Raw genomic sequence first — 22291 nt, 5'->3', positions numbered from 1 at the left:
CTACGTGATTCAATTTGAAAATATTGTTCAAAGAAAAATAGTCATTTTTTTCAGAACCGCTAAAGTCATTTCTAAATTTGAAACATTTCTCCGACCGTTCAAACCCGTTGTTTCTTTTGCTGCTGAATCATCACTATTACGGCATAAAAAATATTAAAGGTTTTTTAGGCGCTAAATATTTTTGTTCTTGGTGCTTTACCCCCTATCAGACAATGAGTGGGCATCATTGTGCATGGTTTTGCCATGTGTGTAATAGCGATTCATGCAAACGAACAGAAACCTCGCTCATCACATGCGGCGATTGTAACAGGATATGCACAAACTTAATCTGTTTTCAAAAACACAAAACACCTGTTTACAAACCTCAAGTGGACAGGGCTGTTTCTCCTTGCAAATTGCTTAAAAAATGCATGAGTTGTAAGCGTGTTTATTATATCGCTATGGAGAAAACCAAGTCAGGCCACGTTTGTCCTACAACTAAATGCACCATCTGCAAACAACCAGCTGTCCACGGTCATCAGTGCTTTATTCAGCTTGAGAAAAAGGATGAAAGACTGACGGATTAAGTCATTTATTACGACACAGAAACATTTCAAGATCAGAACGGTGTGCATACACCATTTTTGTTCTTCGTAAATTCCGATTCAGGCGAGATTTGGGAAAAATACGATGTGGATTGCATACAAGATTTCGTCATGCAGATGAGGCGACCTAAATTCAGTAATTATAAATTTATTGCTCACAACGCCAGAGGACTTAACTCCTATTTAATCCTGAGAGTCATGATCCAATTAAAAATTGTACCCGAAAATATTCTCATGCAAGGCTGCAAGGCCCTAAGTTTTTCTGATCCAGATTTTGGCTTAAGATTCATAGATTCATTAAGTTTTCTCATGATGAAACTAGCCAACCTCCCCACGGCCTTGGGATTTCCAGATTCATCCAAAGGCTTCTTTCCTCACAAGTTCTCTAGTGAGGAGAATTTGAACTACATCGGTGCTTATCCTCCTGTCTCCGATTTTGGCTTTGATCAAATGTCTCCGGAGTAGAAAAATACATTCTTAGAATGGTACACGGAAGTGAGTAAGCAGCAGCTTTTTGATTTTAAGAAGGAAGCAGTGTTTTATTGCAGGAACGATGTCGAGATTCTCCGTAAAGCATGTGGAATTTTCAGAGAAGAGTTTTTTACTGAAACGGGGATCGATCCTATTAAATCAGTTACCATCGTGTCGGCTTGCATGCGCATGTGTAGATCTAATGTTCTAAAACCTGACACGTTGGCAATCCCTTGTCCTCTCGATTATCGCACTCAACAAAAACCATATTCAGCAGCGAGTATTGTGTGGTTGGAATGGTTATCTCATTGTCAAAACGTAGAGATTCAGCACGCTTTGAAACCTTCTGGGGAGCGGAAAGTAGGAGAGTTTTTTCTCGATGGATTTGCGGTGATTGCAGGAGCCGCACATGCGTTTGAGTTTTTAGGGTGTTTTTTTTTCACGGTTGTCCAAAATTCTTCCTACCGTCTGCAACGTGTCTTCTGAGAAAATTCACTTTTGGGGAAATTTATGACAAAACCGTTGAAAAACTGCAGACGCTGGAATCAGTGCACCATTTAAAAGTGACTGTGATTTGGGAGCATCAATGGCACGAGATGATGAAAACAAATCCGGAGGTGAAGCAGTTTGTGCAGGAATTTGAGCCCCCACCAGCTCCGCTCCCAGCTCGCGAGGCGCTGTTCGGCGGGAGGACATGCCCCGTGCGTCTCAGATATTCGGCTCAGAGCCATGAAAAGATCAACCACGTCAATTTTACAAGTCTCTATCCTTACGTAAATGCGACACAAAGTTACCCCGTCGGTCATCCACAAACTCGTGAAAAATTTCAGAGATTCAAAAAGCTATTACGGTTTCATTAAAGCTGTGGTCTGCCCACCCAGAAAACAGTTTTTTCCTGTTCTACCTTTTAAAACAGCAAAGGGTAAACTGGTTTTTACGCTCTGCCGCACTTGCGCTGAGGAAAATAATCAGGCAGACTCTTACAAGCACAACTCAACTCAGCGAGCGCTACCGGGTGTTTGGGTCAGCGTCAAATTCAATGTCGTTCTGGATGCAGGCTACCGTGTGGTGAAAATGATCGAGGTGTGGGATTTTGCCAAAAGCAGCACGGATGTGTTTGCCGATTATATTCACACGTTTCTGAAACACAAGCAACAAGCCTTGGGTTTTCCTGAAGGCGTGACTGATGATGAATCCAAAAGAAAATCTGTCCAGGACTATGAACTTCATCAGGGGATACGTTTAGATATGGCAAAAATTCAGTGCAATCCTGCTAAACGTTCCATTTCAAAATTATCTCTCAATTCACTGTGGGGAAAATACGGACAGCGAAATAAACTTGGCGAAATAAACTGGGGCGATGGTGGCACAGGAGTTAAGTGCTCGCCCCGTAATCGGAAGGTTGCAGGTTCGAGTCCCGCTCAGTCTGTCGCTGTCGTTGTGTCCTTGGGCAAGACACTTAACCCACGTTGCCTGCTGGTGGTGGTCGGAGGGACTGGTGGCGCCAGTGCTCGGCAGCCTCGCCTCTGTCAGTGCGCCCCAGGGCAGCTGTGGCTACATTGTAGCTCATCCCCACCAGTGTGTGAATGTGTGTGTGAATGGGTGAATGACTGATTGTGTTGTAAAGCGCCTTGGGGGGTTCCAGGACTCTAGAAGGCGCTATATCAAATACAGGCCATTTACCATTTACCATAAACTTGTACAAACCACATTCGTTAAAAATCCTGATCAATTTTTTTTACCTTTTGTTTTCAGGTAAATAAAACCCGACTGATCATGTGGCCTGGCTACTTGTACAAGGGACATCTTCGTTTGGCTGACTGGCTAGCGCGCGTGACTTTCACCTGGGAATCTGGGGATCAAATCCCGATTGGACCATTTATTTTATATCTGCCACAGATCTCTCTGAAGAACTCAGCATTGACGGCTTCAGCAACTCTGTGCTACTCTGTGGATTTTCTCTTATTTGTTTTGCAAAAACACTTCCTTTCATTTCTCCACCTCACCGATTAGTACCTGAATTTCTGCTTGTGAAATAGCGCTTCCTTGATCTGCGGTCAGGATTGAAATGCTGCAACAAGCCGGCTTATGTATATGCATGAGGTCCACAAGGCACTTTGCATCAACCATTTATGGCAGTAAGTGGGCGTAGTGAGGGCGGGATGTGACTAAAAAGCAGCTGAGAAACTTTCTAGATAGTTTCTGATTTATGAAGCGGAGATTGCGTGCAGCTGTGCGTACTCCATGTTTGATAGGTCACAAACCTACTTGGCGTATGTACTTTTTTTTTTTTTTTGCTGAGCTTAAGTACAGTTTTAGTAAGGATTCTACGCAATGTTTGATACATGAGACCCCTGGTCTGTTTGAGATTAACAAATGCAGCTTCTGCACAACAACTGTCACACAAACCCAGCGTGTCACAGCTGTAATGGAAACAGCACAACCACAGTCGTGGTGATTGCTATGTAATTCCAAGATCAGACACGGTCTGAGAACTGCCGAACCATCCCCTCCAGTTCTATGTCTGGATGGAGTAGAGCAGACTTGAGTCTGGCAGACATATCTGAGGGAGCACTGACTCAGTGAGTACAGCCAGTTATGGTTTCTCTCCTTTTTTTGCCACCACTCGTCTTTTAGGGCTTCCTTACAGGTATACCACCCTGCATGCTACAGTAGATGCTTGGAGTTGAAAGTAGTTGTTATTGCTGTATGTTTTGGATATTTTCATTATATAAACAAAAGACATACACGAAGGAGAAAAAGGTATTTGGTTTGGGAGGCTTTGGAGTTCATCTCTGTTATTTTTGCAGATGATGTGACCCTAACCCTAACCCTTACCCTAGGAAATCAAGATTGAGGACTACAGTGATCCTAAGCTCTTAATAAATGAGACACCAATTTACTAAGTGATCTACAGACCACGTTTTTTTAGGTAGTGACCAAAACATTTACATTCAAGTAAAGGAGCTCCATTTGCAGAGAGGCTTGAAAGGAAGGAGGGATGTAACTACTGTTTGCCATCAGTGAGCGTTGACTTGCTGTGTCTCCTGCGAGCCAATACTGCAGCGCCAACTATTGTAATTTGATGACGGCCAGATAAAAGCTCCAGAGTTTTTCTTAAGTGGTTGCAGTAACCAAATTTTACCACATTATGCCATTTTTCATTCATTTCTACATAATGCACCTTTAAAAATGAATTAAATATTTGGCTGCTTGGGAGGAACTTTGGAGCCGATTTGCTGCTCCTTTGCATCAAAAATAGCCACCTGAAAGAATTTTAACATTAGGTAAGAATACTTTCTTGATTCCCATTGAAAAGAATATTTTAAATACTGTATGTCCCACTCGGAGGAGACCTCGGGGTAGCCTGAGAATTCCCTGGATAGATTATGTGTCACAGGAGGGCGTGTTGAGGGTGCGTTGGAGGTGGAGTTGGCAGCTGAAGCAAGGAAGGTCTGGGCATCCCTGCTCAGGCTCTTGCCTGAGGCAGTAAACCCAAACCTTTGCAAGCAAGCTGTATTTTTGTGTTCGAGTCATACGTTACCAACGGATGACCATTAGGGTCAAAAATCCCTGGGAGCGCAACCTCCAGCAACATCACAAGCATTCCCTTTAATCACTGGCAACAAGTGAAGAGATTAATGTGTAAAACAACAACATTGATGAACGGCGAAAGTTTTGTAACCATTTGTTACAAATTTGTAAATGCGTTTTGTCCTCACGGGGCTCCCAAAGAGTACGGCATCTAATGTGATTCTTAGACCCGCTCCCATGTCTCTTTGACCTGATTTTTATGGCTATATATTACGAAGCCTCCAATATTTTTCTACAACTGGGTATCATTTAATTCTTTTTCCGACGGATATTAAGGATAAAAACTTTAAGAAACAAAAATCTAGTAATTTTTGTTTTATTTGAAGTTTTTCAATTGAACACCTCCCTACAAACAGTCAACGTCACATGGACGTGCAGATCATGTCTATACTGAGTCCGTCGGTCCAGACCACGTCTGTAAGACGTCCAAACTAGGTTTTTGCACAGTGTTCTGTACAGTCCTGTTCCAATAATAATAATAATAATAATAATAATAAAATATATACATATATTTTAAGTGAAACTCATGCAAACCCATGAACACATGTTTTACCTCAGAAGCAAACGAGCGATTACCTGACAACATCAACGGCTCCTGGTCGGACCTTGGGGTCGCTACCCATGATGGACACACTGGCTGCAAATGATCCATCGATGCTGAAGACCACACACTCCATCCCCTTTGGCAACACAGTCAGATAGGCCTCTGCATTGGTCTGATCCCCTCTTAGAATTAAAAAAAGTAATATTCAGATGACAAATGATGAAAAGCAGACTCATTCTTTAGCAAAAAGCTGAATATACTAATGCGATTCCTAAGTACACTCCTCCTTCTGGCGTTTTTCACTTACTTGACCACCATTTTAACTGGATAGACCCCCAGGCCAAGCTTTTTGCTTTTAGGTATGGTGTATGTGACCCTGCCACTGCTGTTGGTCACCTCAGTGTCAAAATACACCCACCGGCCAGACTGTGGTTGTGTCATCACCAGGATGTCGACCTGAGTGGAGGGAAATTGTTCAACAGGTAGAAATTAATGTCAGCCTCTTTCAGCAGTGATAATCCTAACGGCCCAGACGTGTTTCACCTTTTCTCCAGTCAGAGTGACCATGTCCAAAGGGCCGTACATGAAGCGACCAACTAACATCTGCAGTCCGTCCTCGGTGGCGATGACGTCATTCACCCTGTGGTTGGCTGTGACGTTCTACAGTTTATGACAACATGAGCACAGATGAGGCACAAAGCTCAGCAACATTAAAAGCTTCAAAAACGTAGATTTAGGATCATTTTGTTACAAGTGACTTTGGTGTGAAGAAACAAAGCTTTTATTACTTATTTTATCTTAAAATTTGCTGACTGTGTATTTACAGGGTTGACAACAGAACCTGAGCTAGTCAACAGGGCATTAATATTCAATTACTGTGAAGATATTTTATGTTAAATGTAAAATAAAACCAACACTTTGCACAGATTAATTTGGTGCACATAGACAGCATTATGATGGTATTTTAATGTGGGTTTAATATTAGAAGCCTTGGGTGTTTATCTATACACAGGTGCTGGTCATAAAAGTAGAAAATCATGACAACGTTGATTTATTTCAGTAATTCCATTCAAAAAGTGAAACTTGTATTTTAGATTAATTCATTACATACAGACTTATATGTTTAGTTTTTTTATCTTTTATTTCATTCACAATGTATCAAATAAACACAAACAAATACAACATACATTAGCATATTGAAAAAAAACATTTGAATGAAAAGGAGCAGATAGAAGAAAAAATCTTAGGATTTCTGCCCCTTTTTATGAAATAAAATTATCCGCCAAACAAACACAGTATAACCTCAGTCACTTTCTAATATTTTCATGTCTAATCTTTGACATTATAATTCACCTTTTCATAATTACTAAATACATTAGATTTTATGCATTTTTTAAATATAGCAAGTGTAGTTGATTCTTTAAATTCCTTGTTAATGGCATTCCACAATCTTACACCATTTACAGAAATGTTGCATTCCCTCACTTTGGTTCTGAATCTAGGTTTCTTAAAGACATCAGTTCCTTTTAACATGTACCCACTTACTCTCTTATGAAACATTTTCTGAATATTAGTTGGTAAATTACTCGTATTCGCTCTGTACATTATTTGCAATATTTTCCACTCTACCAAGTCTGGAAATTTCAGTATTTTGTATCTAATGAATAATTGATTAGTGTGATCTCTATAGTTACTGTTCTTAATGATTCTCAATGCTCTTTTTTGCTAAATGAACAATGGTTGTGTAAAAGTTTTGCAAGTGGCTCCCCAAATTTCTAAACAATAAAATAAATATGGTTCAATCAGTGAGTGATACAATGTTAACAACCACGACAAATTTAGTAGAAACTTGACTCTATATAATACACCTATGGCGTTGGCGATTTTCCCCTTTATATAACCTACATGTGATTTCCACGTGAGACTCTCATCGAACATCACTCCAAGAAATTGGAATACAATGGACCGATAACTAATGAAATAATACCAAATTCTCAGAATATTACAATATTATAAGGATCAATATTGAAGACCCCTGCTGCTACACTCTATTCAGTTAATTAAAGGGATATCCCACGCAAATTTTAAAATTTGTCTGTTGACATATTTCCCAGAGTTAGATGAATGGAAAAAAATAATTCTAACCAGCTCAGTCATTCTTCTGACCCGGCTGGTTTTAGCTTATAATAAAACACATTTACAAGCTGATAAATCTCTAAGTACATGACAGGTGTGGTCAAAACACAAATTAAGACTTTTCATTTGAATTGAAGTACAACATGTGTGTAATTCAGGGCGTGAAGCAAAGTGGATTAGAAAACAGCTTTTTTAGCTCCATTGACGTGCATTAATTTTAATTCTCTTCTGGGGACTCATAAGCCGACTGGAAAGCCCTACAAGTCAACTTTGTCATGATATTCTAATTTTATGGCCAGCACCTGTAGCACCTGAGAAGATGTAGCATAAGAGACATTCATCCAAAGTCTGATGATTATGACTGTTTTCGAGTCACTCGAGTTGGGGTTCATTTGAGGTCGTGAGTCCCCTGACATCTGTGTGGAACCAGCCTCTGTTTCTTCACTGTAGTCCTGATCCCTCATGACTGTAACTATACTTTTAAATAAACTTCAATTACTAAATACACCTACAATAAATCCAGTATTTAACACAGCACTAATCTTTAATGAGCATGCTTTAGGAGACGTTTGTTGTCACAAGGTTTCAGTGTAAAACCCTTTGCTGTTTCAAGGCTTGCCTTTCCAAGTGCTCCCTGTAAACACACATTACGAGGGTAAATACTGAAAGTCTTCGTGGCTTTGATCAGTTTTGTTTTCAGATTTAAAAGTCTAGTCAAATAACTTAAACACGTTCCGTGGGACCTCATAGAAAATCGCATTAACTCTTTTAAGCTTCCACGTCTGCTTTTTGTTTGAAATTTGTTTAAGACAGCCAGCAGAGAAACACTAATCCCTAAATCTCCTCTAGCAGCGATGGCTGCATTTTATTAGCATATTATCAGCGCTCTAATCTATGATTCACAACTTCAGTTGTGAGCCTCCATGGCATTCATTTTCCATTGAGATCCACTCCGGTTCCAGCTCTACACCCTTCACTTCATCATGGTAAGGTTTTGAAAAGCCCCGCTCATACATGTTCTCTTTAAACTCGCAAATGCTACCTTTTAGAATCCACTTCACACTCGATGAGTGGAAATACGTTTTACCACAGCATTTACTTCCTTTTGCGACGTTATTTTGAAAATCAGGCTAAGATGCATACACAGTTGCTGGTTTTGCTAGTACAAAACACCAGTTTGTCTCGTGTTTTGTGCAAAGGGGAAAAAATGAAATTAATAAACTTAGTTTATATGTGCATAAAGTTTAATTAGATTACAGTTTTCTGATTTATTCTTCTCTTTCTAAAGATAAGTTTATTTTTAACATAAAGAGGATATTTCCTTTCATGCAACTTACTCTTTTCGTTTGGGACAATAGGGGTTTTTATGTGGAAAGCTGAAAATTTGAGTTAAAAGCTATTTTTGCACATAAATGTGAAGATCCTGCATATAAAAGTCTGATATAAAGAAAAACCTCACAACAGCATCATTTGTCACAAGTCTGGCTGTTTTATGAAGCGATCTAGTGCAAAAAGGAGCAGCTTTATCAAACTTTACCAGTAGAACGTCCTTCTGGAAGAACTGGCTGGGATAAAATTTTGTCTACTTTTGATGACACATCATATAAGAATTTCCGCCTTTAGCTAAAACTGCAAAGTGCTAAAGTGATCAATCATGTTGTTGTTGCACGTACCCAAAGCTAATGATAATTGATCTAAAGGATGTGACACCAAACAAGAAGCTTCGACGTTTCCAGCTGTTCTCCTGCATCGGATTTGTCAACAGTTAAGTGCTTGTCAGCAGGAGGTCTCGCTGATTCCATGACAACAAAACTAAACCTGATCACGCTACACACAAAACACGCCCGTGTGCAGCTTTGTGCTGCAAGGTTGCAGCATTTAATAATTGACGGCTCCTCTGATGCGTTTCCTTGCCTTACCGTACTTGGCTCATCTGGACTCAGCCGAATATAAATTTTTACTGGTGTGTGTGTGTGTGTGTGTGTGTGTGTGTGTGTGTGTGTGTGTGTGTGTCTCAGTTAATGTTTTTAAACTGTTATGGGAATTTGGGGTCATTTTGTAAAGTACTTTGAGTAGCACTTTGCTTGAAAATTGCTTTATAAATAAAATCTGATTGATTGATTGATTGATTGATTGATGACCTCATATTTAATGTCCATTAACAGGGAAAATGGCGAGTTATTTGAAAACAAACAGCAGATTCTCCATCATCGCCCTCCAGCAGGAACAAAATATTCTTATCCAATTAAAAACGTTTGTCTGGACAGTCTAAATTGTGTCTGAACTGCAGCAGATCTCCCAGCAGCACAGACCAAATCAACTAAACGTGAACAAGGCAACAGCTATGAGCACAGACATCAGAAATGCATCAGTTAGCCGAGCTGAACGACACTAAATGAGAACACCTTCACACTCAAATACAGCTTAGTTTCCATGGTGCTCTTCTTGTGCATGTCTATTTTTAGCCACCTGAAAAGTCAGCACTCACTAATTTTTTGTATGTAAGATAAAAAAAGAGTAACCTTGATTGTTCCACTTGTCAAGGCTCAAAGGCATCGCGTGACTACGTGTGCTTCAGAGCTTCAAGGTAAAAATGTGAAAGAATTATAAAATATTCCGGCCACATCCTGTAACTTCCATAATCTCGATGCTTATAATAACTATAGTTTGAGTGAAGGAAAGGCATCATGGCTGCTTGGAACATAAAATATATGTTTAGATGATGTGATAATCCCAGAACCAGATCAGATAAACTATATAGAAAATGTTCTGATGTCAAACGTATCACTGAACTCAGTTTTTAATCATGTTTACAGTGTATGTTATGATGGGTATGTTTTAAAAACTAGATGCATCTCTGAGTTTTTTTGAGTAAACTGAATCAAAAACACTAATTACAGATTAAACATACCCTTAATTTCACATGTGTCCTCCTCCTGAGCCATTTCTCACGAGGGCTGGATGGGGAGAACGAAGCCGAGTCCAAGTTGTCCACTTCCTGGGTCTTCACACAGTCACACCTCATAAGCTACAGGAAAATACACACTAGTTGTTTGTTTCTTTTAGTTTGTGAAACGTTCTGGATGAGCAGAATAACAATAAACAAACATTATGTGTGAAAATGTGTGGTCAATGAGGATTCGTTCTGCTCAAAGGTGAAACTCTATGATTTGAAAAGCCTGACAGTTCTATGTCACACTGACAATCAGCATTCATGGACTCCACATTTTCGCTGGTAACTGGGAAAAGCTGTTGTTTATTTAGCATCCAGGAATGAAAAACCCTTGACACCGGGAAACAAGCTCCACAGTTACTTAAAGAACCAAAGCCAGTAAACAGGAGCGACCCAGGAGTTATTTCTTGTACCCCTAAGTAGCCACGACATATTTTAATTTTACTCTAATATCATGTGAAGTAGAGGCTAGAGGCTAACGTTGAGTCTAATAATGCTAACAGTGAATCAGAAGAAAATAGTTGGCTCTAAAAATATCTCAAGCTACTTTTTCAATTACCAACAACTAATTATTACAGCGAAATGTATGTGTGAAGAGAATAATGACTCAAATGTGGTGCTTTACTTCCTTTAGTTGAGTATTCAGAATGATAACTGCAAGTTAACAGCAAAATGGCAAATAACCTCACTTCCTCAATTGCTGAGGACGTATTACCATAATAAGGGTAGTAAGTGCTCCCTACCATAAAACACCCAAGAGTGCTAACATCATACACTTACTGTTTGACTCATCTTTGCTTGTCATCTAAAATCTTCTGCCACTGATCCGTAACTGGCAAAATCCATGAAACTCTGAACGGCAGTGAGAAAGTAACTTTTTGCTTAGAAAAATGGGCTGCAGTAACCTAATTTGACCACAGGATGTCATTCTCACATCATCCTTACATATGGCACCTCTAATTTCTGTGAGTCTGAAAGTACAGGAAATGTGACAACTTTGGGAATGACTGCTGACTAAATTGTGACAGGAATATTTAAAGATAATGTAGTGACTGGTTCCCAATTTTGTGAAACACTTCACTTGGGCATGAATATGAAGCTTGCCACAAAAGCATTGTACTTGACAATTCTGCATGATTCCATCATGATTCTTGCAAATCTGTGTCTGCAACTAGTGAGAAAACAATCCATGAAGGTTACCTACCTGCTGAAGAACAAAAGCGATGACATCAGTGGACTCCCAGTAGGAGGCGTGGAAAAGGTGTGGTAGCGCCACTGTTGGGAATGCCGTGAGCACATCGGGGCAGTACAGAGCATAGTCCAGCCTCTTGGAGCCCCACCAGCTGCTGGAAACTGAAACACATGAAGTTAAAGAGCAAGTCACCCCCTACAAGAAACTTACTTCACTCCCATTTCATGTTTGAAAAATGCAACAAATGCTGTTGCTTGGCAGACCGGGAGGGCAGAGCCGCTTACAAATACACACACACAGGCTCACAATGGCATTGTGACATCATAATGTACCAGATGACATCATAGCATACTTCTTAGCCAATAGCGGTGGCAGATTTAAATTCAAATACAGTGCAGAATTTTTCCCTGACGACGGCGCAACACTGACAGTTTTAGGCAGAATATTTGAATTTTAACCAAGATGCACTGAACTGCCAAATTATTGACTACACGTGTCTGTAACACGATCAGACACTCCTTTATATAGTTTATCAGCAAAAAAAAATGTGATTTGGGGGTGACTTGCTCTTTAAAGACACATGGTGCCATCTGAAAACATGTAAAACCTTTTAGGTCAAATTTGTCTCCATAACATTAAGGCCAGTGAGCTCCTTTTCTCTTGCTCTAATTCCCTCCCACTCACTGTTGGCGATGGTGTCTCCCAGCCGACTCATGGAGCAAATTGATATTTCACTTTCCACGCTGGTCACGCTGGCTTTACGGCCTCCTCCACCTCCTCCTTCAGTCTTCATCTCAGCCTGCTGACCATGAGACTGATCACCTTCCAAAAACACACTCGGATGTCCTTGGATGCTGTCGGCTGCAGAGGGAAAGGGAAGAGTTAGGGATTTCTTTCTGAATGTTTACTTCAGATCTACTTAATGAGGTCCGTGTATTGATTTGCTTTATGTTTGAAACAGAACAAACAATTGGGAGAGCAAAAACAATCGCAGGCCTCAAAGCTTCTCTCTTCATCAAACTAAATCCATCTTTTTTAGTTTTGCATTTTGTGTTTAATGTACAAAAAATAACTTCTTCTGACAAGTAAATGATTTGTTTGTGCTGGTTTACAAAAAGCCAACTCAGTACAAAAAAAACTTTCTCCAGAGACTCGGCTTCACAAAACATGTGGGGTTGTTGGTCTTCAAGTGTGAACAAAATAGATTCCATCAATAGGCTATTACGACAAAAACTGTCTTCAAAATAAAGTGATGATCACTGGATTTCTTCTGATTGGAGTGGGAGGATATCTGGTTTTCTGGGAATTTGGGAAGACGGGAGCGATTGGAGGGCGACCCGCACCCACGGGAAGCACCGCCCGGGCGGAGACCTCACAGACTGGGACGTTACTCGAGGTGAATCGTAAGCTGGACAATGTCCTAGCTGCGTTACCGGTGTTAGTGCGCAAAATGGATGTCATCTCGGAGAGGGTCACCGGATGGTGTGGAGATGTTTAAAACCTAAATTGGCTTCACTGAAGGACTGGAATGACCAGTTACAGACTGAAGGCAGAGAGGAAAATCATCTCTGCCTGACCCAAACAAAGTCTTGTTATCCAAATCTGACACCAAGGCAGCCTTCAAGATGCTAACAACAACAACCCCCACGAAGGAAGAAATGCAGACAGATGCTGTGAAAAACCCGACCTTCACCCCGCCTTCAGATTGTGGACTTCTGCCTAGCGAGGTCATCAACCTGCAGGGTCAATGTGCTCTGCGTTCCTCCCAGGATCTCCCTCCCACCTGTGGTCTACAGTAGTTGAGCGCCGTACATGGCTGCTCTCGCTGGGGGAAACAGGATCCCAGCCCCCCCTGCCTTCCTATTGTGATGTTGTGTTGTGTTATCTGTTGCTTATCTGTTGAGGTGTTTTTTTTTTTTTCGCAGTGCAAAGCTGCCCTCCTGGGGGGAGAGTAGCTGTGAAGTGCCTATTTTTTCCCTCCTCCCAAATCCATTCCTCATGTTATCCTTTTCTCTCTCTACTAAGGTAGCGCGACTCGGTTGCGAATGACCACAGTCACCAATTCTTGTCATGTGTCTTGCCCAGTATGTCTGATCTCTGAATTGTGTGTACTGAAACTCTAATTTCCCTTCCCTGGGACAAATAAAGCTTTTCACTTCATTTCATTTTTCATTTCACGATCCAGCCTGCCTGGTCCCAGCTATGATACCGCAGCCTACTCTCATCACTATGTGGCTTTGGTAGCGGTCGTAGGACACCGGACCGCTGTTCGGTTTTTACAAGTGGGGTGGTGGAGGCTTTGTGAACTCGTTGTTTGGTGGGGCATCAGAAGCCTGGTATCTGTAGCACATCCGCCTTGGCGGGAAGGAACTCTGGGTCTAGGCCAGATTTGGTGAATTGCATCAGGCTGAATAGCCTTGCTGCTGCTGTGACTGCTTTAAAAATGATTTGCAAACCTTTTTAATTTTTTAACTCAAATGTTGTTCCTAAATTTTCTGAGGGAATTTGCACAACTTGACGTTAATAAATGCTTTCTCAGAGATCTTTGAACGTTTCTTCAGGCATTCTCAACCTTTTTCCTGAAGGCCTCAGGGCACTTCTTCAGCTTTCTGCACACTGACAACATTCTCTAACTGCAACTGAAACACTGGGTCAACAGATCAGGAGTTTGATTTTAAAAAATGCTTCTTTTTCTGATGACTCCAACAACTACAGGACCCCACAGGTGCAATCCTTTCCTTCTGTGGCTTCAATTCAACTTTTATTGGAAAGGTAATAAAACACATTTGTCTTCCAGTCACTTTCCACCAACTTGATCCCACCTTGAATCTCTTCCTCACACAATAAAGCAAAACAACAGATCTTCTATTTGCTCTTTTGCTTTGCCTTCAAGGAGCACTCGAGGCCTCCTTCAATCTCGAGTCTCAGATGAGTCTTTAACCAACAGGAAATCTGCCCCCATCAGAAACTCTTCCACAGGAAAAGAGCTTGTTTTAGACGTTCTATCTTTGCAACTGCACACATGCAAAGGTTGAACTTTAACCCTTTCATACATCGTGATCACTCCAGTGGTCCGTATGTGCATGGGTATTGATGGTATTCTAGCATATAAGCCACTCTATTGGTCACTTTGCCACCCACTGGTGGTGTATTGAGACTCAAAGCCCAGATTATCCTGGTTCTGCATCATTTTAGTGTGCCAAGCAGTGTTGGGAGTAATGCAGTACAAAAGTAATTAATTACTGTAATGCATTGCTTTTTGCTGTAATGTGGTAATGTAAGGCATTACAGGGAAAGAAAATGGTAATATTTACTCGGTACAATTGTCAGTAACGCGGTAATTACAATGCATTTTTAAACCCAGAATCAAGATGTGTTCCTTAAAATTTCAAATTGCAGGAAACCCGAAGAAAGATCCAGTATCTGCATATATTACGTCATTTATGGACTCAGCTTTGCGGGCAGAGAGGACGCCGCGGTAACGGCTCAACTACTCCAGCTGCGTCCTGCACGCGGCCGCTGCAACATTCACAAAATCGCTCCACTAAAACAAAATAATTCACCTGCGATCGGTCATATCAGCGCATGTTCTCTGGTATTTTGTGCTTTTCTGACGTGCTTTGCCTCAGCTGAGTTCATAATCTGTGCCCCGGTGATTTCAACTCATTACTGCTGGAGCGCCGCGCATGTGAAGATCCCTTTGGCTGATCGTTAGAAAGTAGGAAGTCTAGGAAACAGTTTTTTCTGGAAGACGGAGAAAACATGCAGCATGCAGGAAGGTTAGAGAGAGAAAGGGCAGGAAATTATTCAAATGAAATCAAGAAAAAAAGAAAAAAAAGGTAGATTTATCCCCAACACACATTTTTTTTACCAGTGAAAAGCAATAATATATAAGCATTTAATATTTATACATGTGATAGAATCAGATCACCCCAGAAGTCAGTCCCACATCCAGGGCCGTATCAAGGCATTTGGGGACCAAGGCAAATATAGGCTTGGAGCCCCCACCACCTCACTCCCTGCTCAGATGGCCCTATAAGATGGCAGCATGCTGAGAGTACAGATTGTTGTTGCATGCATTTAATAAACAACCATTTTAAAGCACTGTTATTATATCTGACTGTTTTTAACAGCAATCCTAGCTCAGACACCACATCACTTTCCACATATATGTCATGAGCTCACTGAGCGCCAGATTACAGATTCATATTGAAGTTGCTTTGGTGAGAGTAACTTAAAGTAATGCAAAAGTAGTGTAATGCCTTACATTTTAAAATCAGTAATATTGTAATGTAATGAATTACTTTAAAATGAGGGTAACAAGTAATAAATAATGCATTACAGTTTTGAAGTAACTTGCCCAACACTGGTGCCGAGGTGGATTTAAGGTGCGAAACTGGAGCTGGAACAAGAAGAAGGACGGTTGAGCAGAGCCAAGATCATGCCTGCTTGCCTGTGAAAGTTAATCAGAGCATGTTGTGTCTGGATTTTGCCTTTAATTTCAGATTTCCCTTCATTTATGAAAAGAAAACACTATTCACAGCTTTTCTTGAGATGGTTTTCACTAACTGCACCACATTCACGCTTGCAAAGCAGAACGATTAGCTATGCATGCATTTTCTCCACAAATGTATTACGATTGCACCAGCCAGCCGTCAACATCTGTATCTGGCAATTAATTTGCATTCACATGTGTCAAATCTGTTACGCAGAGCAACCCAATAAGCTAGTTTGTTATGGGCAAGTTAATTAGATGACTGCTAGAAATTATTCAATTTAAACTTTTTTACAGCCCTCAGATGTGGCCTTGTGAGCGTTACGCCTGATTCATGCTTCTCCATCAGCTCCAACAGGGACAGACACGCACGCACGAACGGAGATGTTTTGCTCTCATACTTCTCCGTCTCCTGGGGAGCGTTGCAAAGCAATTCCCCGGCAGGACAACAGAGGGCGTACCGCTGTTCTGTGGTATCCTGTCATGTATCGGTCCAAGATATTGTGTTTATATTGTGTTTTTTTGTATATAAGAGACTTTTTAACACAGACAACTTTCTCTCATTCTCCTCCACCTCTTCATGCACTCGCCACCTCTAAACCCACGTTTCCTGTCATTTCCGTCCACAAGTAAAACGCTTGCTGCGCATCTTTTCACTCCTCCAGTCACGGGGAATTAAACGTTCATGTTTTTAGAGTTTTTTCGCGAGGTATTCTTCAAGCTGCTCTGTGTCTGACGCTAGTTATTGTTGTGTGGTTGGGTGAGTACTCCTCCATCTCTATAACATCTTTGAGTTCTTCATTTCAGGAGAGGGAACTCGCCAGCTGCGGGGCATTAGTAATCAGCGGCAGCTGCAGCTTCTCAGGTCATCCGCAGCAGAGCTCTATTTAAGAGGAGAGGGAACTACTACACTTCGCTGGATGATTAGCTACTCACGGTAGTATCTGGCCTCTCGTTCTAGGATAATGCTTGGTTTCTACTCTGATAATTTGCTGTTACAGTTATTGGAAATTTTTGGATAATTCCTGGATTCTTGTGTTGGATCTTTTTGGACTCAAGTTTGTATTTCTCTCCAGGATTCTTGGACAACCTTCCCTGACGCTCTGGGTTTGTTGGATCTGATCCTCCATCCAAGAAGCGGAACCAGTACTGGATTACTCACCTGGCAAGAACCATAACCTACCTGGATTTCACAGTTCGCCTCTCCTCTTATCCTCTGCCACCCCGCCTGGCTCCCTCTCCTCGACTCACCCCTTCACCCCACCTGCCCTCCTCGACCTCTTCCACCTGCAGAACTTTGGACTCTCTCTGCCTCCAGCTAATCTGGGACTATTCCAGGGACACTTTTTGTTAGATTCCTGCAATAAATCATTGTTTTGAACTTTTCACCCTTTCATGTGATGATTCTTCATGTCGTGGGTTAAACACATTCCCAGGAACATGACAGTTATCCTCGGCTCTCTTTATGTTTTTGAGGGCGCAGTGGCGGCGGTGTAGACGACAGCGGCATCCTGACCAATCACAAGTTTGCGTTGTCCGTCTCGACGGACGGATGTTTAGAAAAGAGCTCGACTCCATCCGTCCTTGCGGAGCTCTCCAGCAGGCTCGCAAGGACGGATGATCCTCCGGATAATGGCGTTGCGTGTCTCCGCACTGACGCAGACAGAGAAGCATGAATCAGGCTTTAGCCTGTGAAAGATCAACCACAGCAAAGGAATACAGATTAACCTTCATTCTCTCAGGTATGAAATAAAAATAACATTAAATATGTTAATAAATCACTAAAATCAAAGCTAAACACTGCCTTTTTCCCATCAAACGAGTCTCAATAGGAATAATTTCTGCAAAAAAAAATTTTTGTGATGGAAAAACTAAAAATCCACAAACTGAATTAGTATAAAATTAAATGTGTTTACAGCCGTGCACACAGGCATCATTTGTGGGGTAACAACGCAAGAACTGATTGCTCACAGAACCAAACACAAGGTGTAAGTGGTATTTCTGAAAAATCAATGTGTTTGGATTTGATAGCGGATGTGTAGGCAAGTCAAAGCTACAAAAAAAGGATCCCCTCAGGATCTGTTGCCAACATTTTGGTACCAAATGTTTCAGGAAAGTCTCAAAGCTGTTTTAGCAGCAGGATTGTTGTTTTATATCACTATGGTGATAAATGAGGTTCTGAAAGAGGAATTCCTTCGGCTACTTGGGTTTTAATAAGTTTGGATTTTACAATTTTTTTTTTACAAAATGTTAATAACTATTCCAAAACTAAACAAAATCTATTTAATCTTTCAAAAAGTCAAGTGAATATCATAAAAAATAATTTTCTTTTTTCACACTTGTTATGTTTTATGCTTTTTGTAGCAAATACAGCTAAATTACTTGCCAACAAGAGCCTACTCACTCACTCACACACACACACACACACAAACACACTCATTCACAGCAGTCTGTTACCCTAACTAAACCTTAACCCAAACACCACAAAATAACTTTAGTTTTCCTTTTATCTAAACAAAATGTTCACATTTCTTCTTTTATCCAACCCAATGAGCAGAGAAAAGCAGAGAGATTGCACTGACATGCAGGCAGACGGTTAGAGAGGAGGCCCCCCTCGACACATTTTTTAAAACACACTAAACATTTCAAAATATTTGTGCAGAGGAGGAAGAAAAAGAGGTTAAAAATCTGTGTTTTCTGAAGACGGGGCTACGTCATGGAGAAAAGTGGAGAAGGGGCAAAAGACAGCTTTTTAGAAATGCCTGCATGGGCATGGAAATATAAAGAAGGGGGTAGTGGAGGTGGTGGTGACAGAGATGGGAATATATATTCATGCTTAGAAATAAAATTACATCACTGCTTTGAAAAATGTTTGTGACAAAAGCAGAGAGAGAGAGGCACTTTATACCAAGCATCACCTCAGCATCTGCTCTTATTTGGAAATGATCTCCAAAATAAAAAACACCATTAGACATGCAATTGGATTTGATGGATCCCTCTACAGTTCCATGTGGGCTGCATGTCTAGGGTGATCATATTTCCCACTTGGATGAATAGGAAATGGAGCTCGTTCTCTCTGAATTATCAGCATTTGTCTTCATAAAAGCTGCACAGTTAATGTCAAAGGCTTTCTCACAGGAGCCTGATCGTATTGGCACCCTGTGCCTTCATAACAACTAATTACTATATTACGGAGCAGGAAATGGGTGACAAGAGCCACTGCTCCCTCTGTGTGAGCGCACCTGTCTGATTTTTTATTCCACACATAATTCCAGAGCACAGAAGTGTGATCAATGCAGGCGTGATGCAGACCTATAATTAAAACCTGGTTTAGCTGCAAGGCTGCATCTGCTGCTGCACTCTGTACCCTTTGTCGGCCACCAGCGGTTCTGAGGCCGGTTCTGTGGCTGAATGTGATGCAATTATCCTAAAAAACCTGCACGAGGATTCAAATCAGGTGGGCAGAACGGGGATGCGTCGTATCTTTTGTGCCCAAGTCCCCCGGGGACAAAAATTACCATGATTACCCTGAGGTCTTGTGTTTAAACCACAAACAAGCTAAATTAGACTGATTTGTCAAACATCAGACGAATGATACAATTACTGATAATTATTAAAGCATTTTGAGACAAGGAATACAAAACTCGTTCACCTTGAACAAGCAATGTCATGACAGCAAAAGTAATTATGTCTTTACGGACTTATTTAAATTGATATCTAAATGCTTTATTAGATTGATTCGAAGATTAATTATGATCTGACTATTAAAGATCAGACCAGAACTCTGTGATCTGGTCTGTGATGGTCAGTATCCTGCATGGTTAAGATGTTTGCTCCCTTGATTTAAACTGGGAGTATTAGAGCAGAGAAACATCTAAAAATAAAAATAAAAGAATAGGCTAATTTGTGAATTAGATTATTCCTTAGACTGACGCACATGATTACAGCGATTTAAATAGCTTTTTAGTGTGTTAAGTTCTGCAGAAGCCCCCAGTTATCCATCTTTGATTGGATAATTGATTAAAGTACGTTAACATCAAGAGAATGCACGACAATGCTTCAGAGCAGGGTTAAAATCACATCAATGTTTCTTGTTTTCTTGAAGTGAAAGCAGAAATCTGGAAACTTCCCCTTTTCAGGAATTATGTTTTTTAATCCATAACAGTGATAGTCTGACCTTGTTCTGTGATTTCATGTGGGCAATAACTCATTTGTTGTCAAGCTTGACCCCGTTCCAAATAGATGTCAATCACATGCATGTACATTTGCAAGCTGCATTTTGTGTGTGCGTGTGTGTGTGTGTGTGTGTGTGTGTGTGTGTGTGTGTGTGTGTGTGTGTGTGTGTGTGTGTGCATCCCGAAAAGAAAATGCCACCCCAAACAAGACTCACACACTCTAAAATTTCATTTAGCATCACTTTAGCTTTGATTACAGCGTGCATTTGCTTTGGCGTTGTTTTGAAAAGCTTCTGCAACATCACCAGGTGTGTTTCCATCCAGTGTTGCATTAATGCTTCACCAAGATCTTACATTGATGATGGTAGAGTCAGACCGCTGCACAAAGCCTTCTCCAGCACATCCCAAAGATTCTCAATAGGGTTAAGGTCTGGACTCTGTGGTGGCCAATCCATGTGTGAAAATAATCTCTGCTCCCTGAACCACTCTTTCACTATCTGAGCCCGATGAATCCTGGCATTGTCATCTTGGAATATGGCCGTGCCATCAGGGAAGATGGAATGACCTGGTCATTCAGTATATTCAGGTAGTCAGCTGGCTCCGTTCTTGGAGCACAACCTGCAGCAAGCCCAGATCATAGCACTGCTCCCACAGGCTTGTACAGTAAGCACTAGGCATGGGTGCCTCACTTCATCTGCCTCTCTTCTTACCCTGATGCACCATCACTCTGGAACAGAGTCCATCTGGACTCATCAGACCAGTTTGTGTTCATAACCTTTTCTGCATCTCCTTAGATGTTTCCTCTGCTTGATGCATGCCAATGATCTGGCCCTTCTCAAACATCTTTTCCACAACCACCAGATGTGTCTTTCCACACGGTTGTTCGAGAAATGACAAGCAACTCATAGCACCAGTAGGGATTAAATAACTTGTTGCAGCTGAAAGATAATTAAATATACAAGTAAGGTTGGACAGAAAATATATAAATCTGTGAAATATCTACATCATATTGCACATTTAACTGCATATTAAAGATGTGTAAAAGAACAACGTCTTAGCTGCATAACTATGCTTGTAAAATGCCAGCACAAATGATTGGCTCTTGTCCTACATTCTCTCTCTCTGTAGGTGGCTGCAGAAGCAAGGGAACCAGGCAATGCATCACAACTGCTGTTTAGAGAGAGTCTCTATGTCCCAAAAGTGGGTTAAAATATGCTCCAAATAAATCAGCAGCTCATTAAGGATTTGGTCCGCGCAACTAAGCCTACCAGGGAGAATACAGCAGAGCAGGGCCATTTATCTCACATATTCTACCTGGACCTCACAGAGCTGTGCCAGGCTGAAGGTACTACATCCTGAGAAGATGAAGTCTAATTACATCAAACCCGAGGCTTTAGGGAAGGATTTGGCTCTGATTCTGCAGGAAAAAAACTCACTTTCCAACCAACCCATTACAATCACAGTCATACAGATTTCTAGGTACATTCATCAATAAAAACCTTAAATGGAAAAAGCACGCAGATCAAATTTACAGAAAAGGCAAATCAACGTTTATTCTTTCTTAGACAACAAAAAAAATTGAGTCAGGTACAATATCCTGTTTCAGTTTTACAATGCCATTATCCAAAGCATACTCTCCTCATCTATAATTGTCTGGTATGGTTTGGACTCACAATCACAAAAATAAACTACAACGTATAATAGATAAATCATCCAAAACTACAGGTCACACCCTCCCTTCCATTGACTCATTATATCATCACAGATGCATTACACAACGGGCGGTAAAAATCATCTCTGATCCTTCACACCCTGCATTCCAACTGTTTATATTGCAGACGTCTGGAAGACGTACAGGTCCCTACCGACCAAATCAGTTAGATTCAGGAACAGTATCTCCTGACAGCTGTACGGTCAATAAATCAAGTCTTTACCTGAAATGTCTATGTGTTCCTGCCATTGAATGTGGACTGCTGTGTGAAGACACTGAGATGTGAGATGTGAGCATGCCATGCTGTACTGAAAACAAATTCCACCAACTTGTTGTGTGGTCATTAATAAATTAATCTGAATCTGAATCTGATTCTGAATCTGAATCTGATTGTGGTGTGGGTGTTTTGCATCCATCTCTGTGAACATGCGTACTT

The 22291-nt window shown here is 41.0% G+C and overlaps 1 protein-coding gene across 3 annotated transcripts in view; it reads right to left on the bottom strand.

Annotated features, from left to right (window-relative positions):
- pitpnm3 (PITPNM family member 3) overlaps positions 1-22291 on the bottom strand; it is a 186695-nt gene that overhangs the window by 7409 nt on the left and 156995 nt on the right. For all 3 annotated transcript variants that reach the window (XM_015951208.3, XM_015951209.3, XM_054742568.2), the window contains 6 exons: positions 12159-12335; positions 11487-11635; positions 10241-10357; positions 5737-5853; positions 5501-5649; positions 5226-5375 (listed from right to left, as the gene is read on the bottom strand). In XM_015951208.3, the coding sequence (XP_015806694.1) occupies positions 5226-5375; positions 5501-5649; positions 5737-5853; positions 10241-10357; positions 11487-11635; positions 12159-12335 (859 nt within the window). The remainder of the gene's footprint in view (positions 1-5225; positions 5376-5500; positions 5650-5736; positions 5854-10240; positions 10358-11486; positions 11636-12158; positions 12336-22291) is intronic.

This window comes from Nothobranchius furzeri, chromosome 13 (assembly GCF_043380555.1).
Source record: "Nothobranchius furzeri strain GRZ-AD chromosome 13, NfurGRZ-RIMD1, whole genome shotgun sequence".
Lineage (NCBI taxonomy): Eukaryota > Metazoa > Chordata > Actinopteri > Cyprinodontiformes > Nothobranchiidae > Nothobranchius > Nothobranchius furzeri.
Note: the sequence above shows the minus strand (reverse complement) of the source record. Positions and strands in the feature narration are given on the sequence as shown.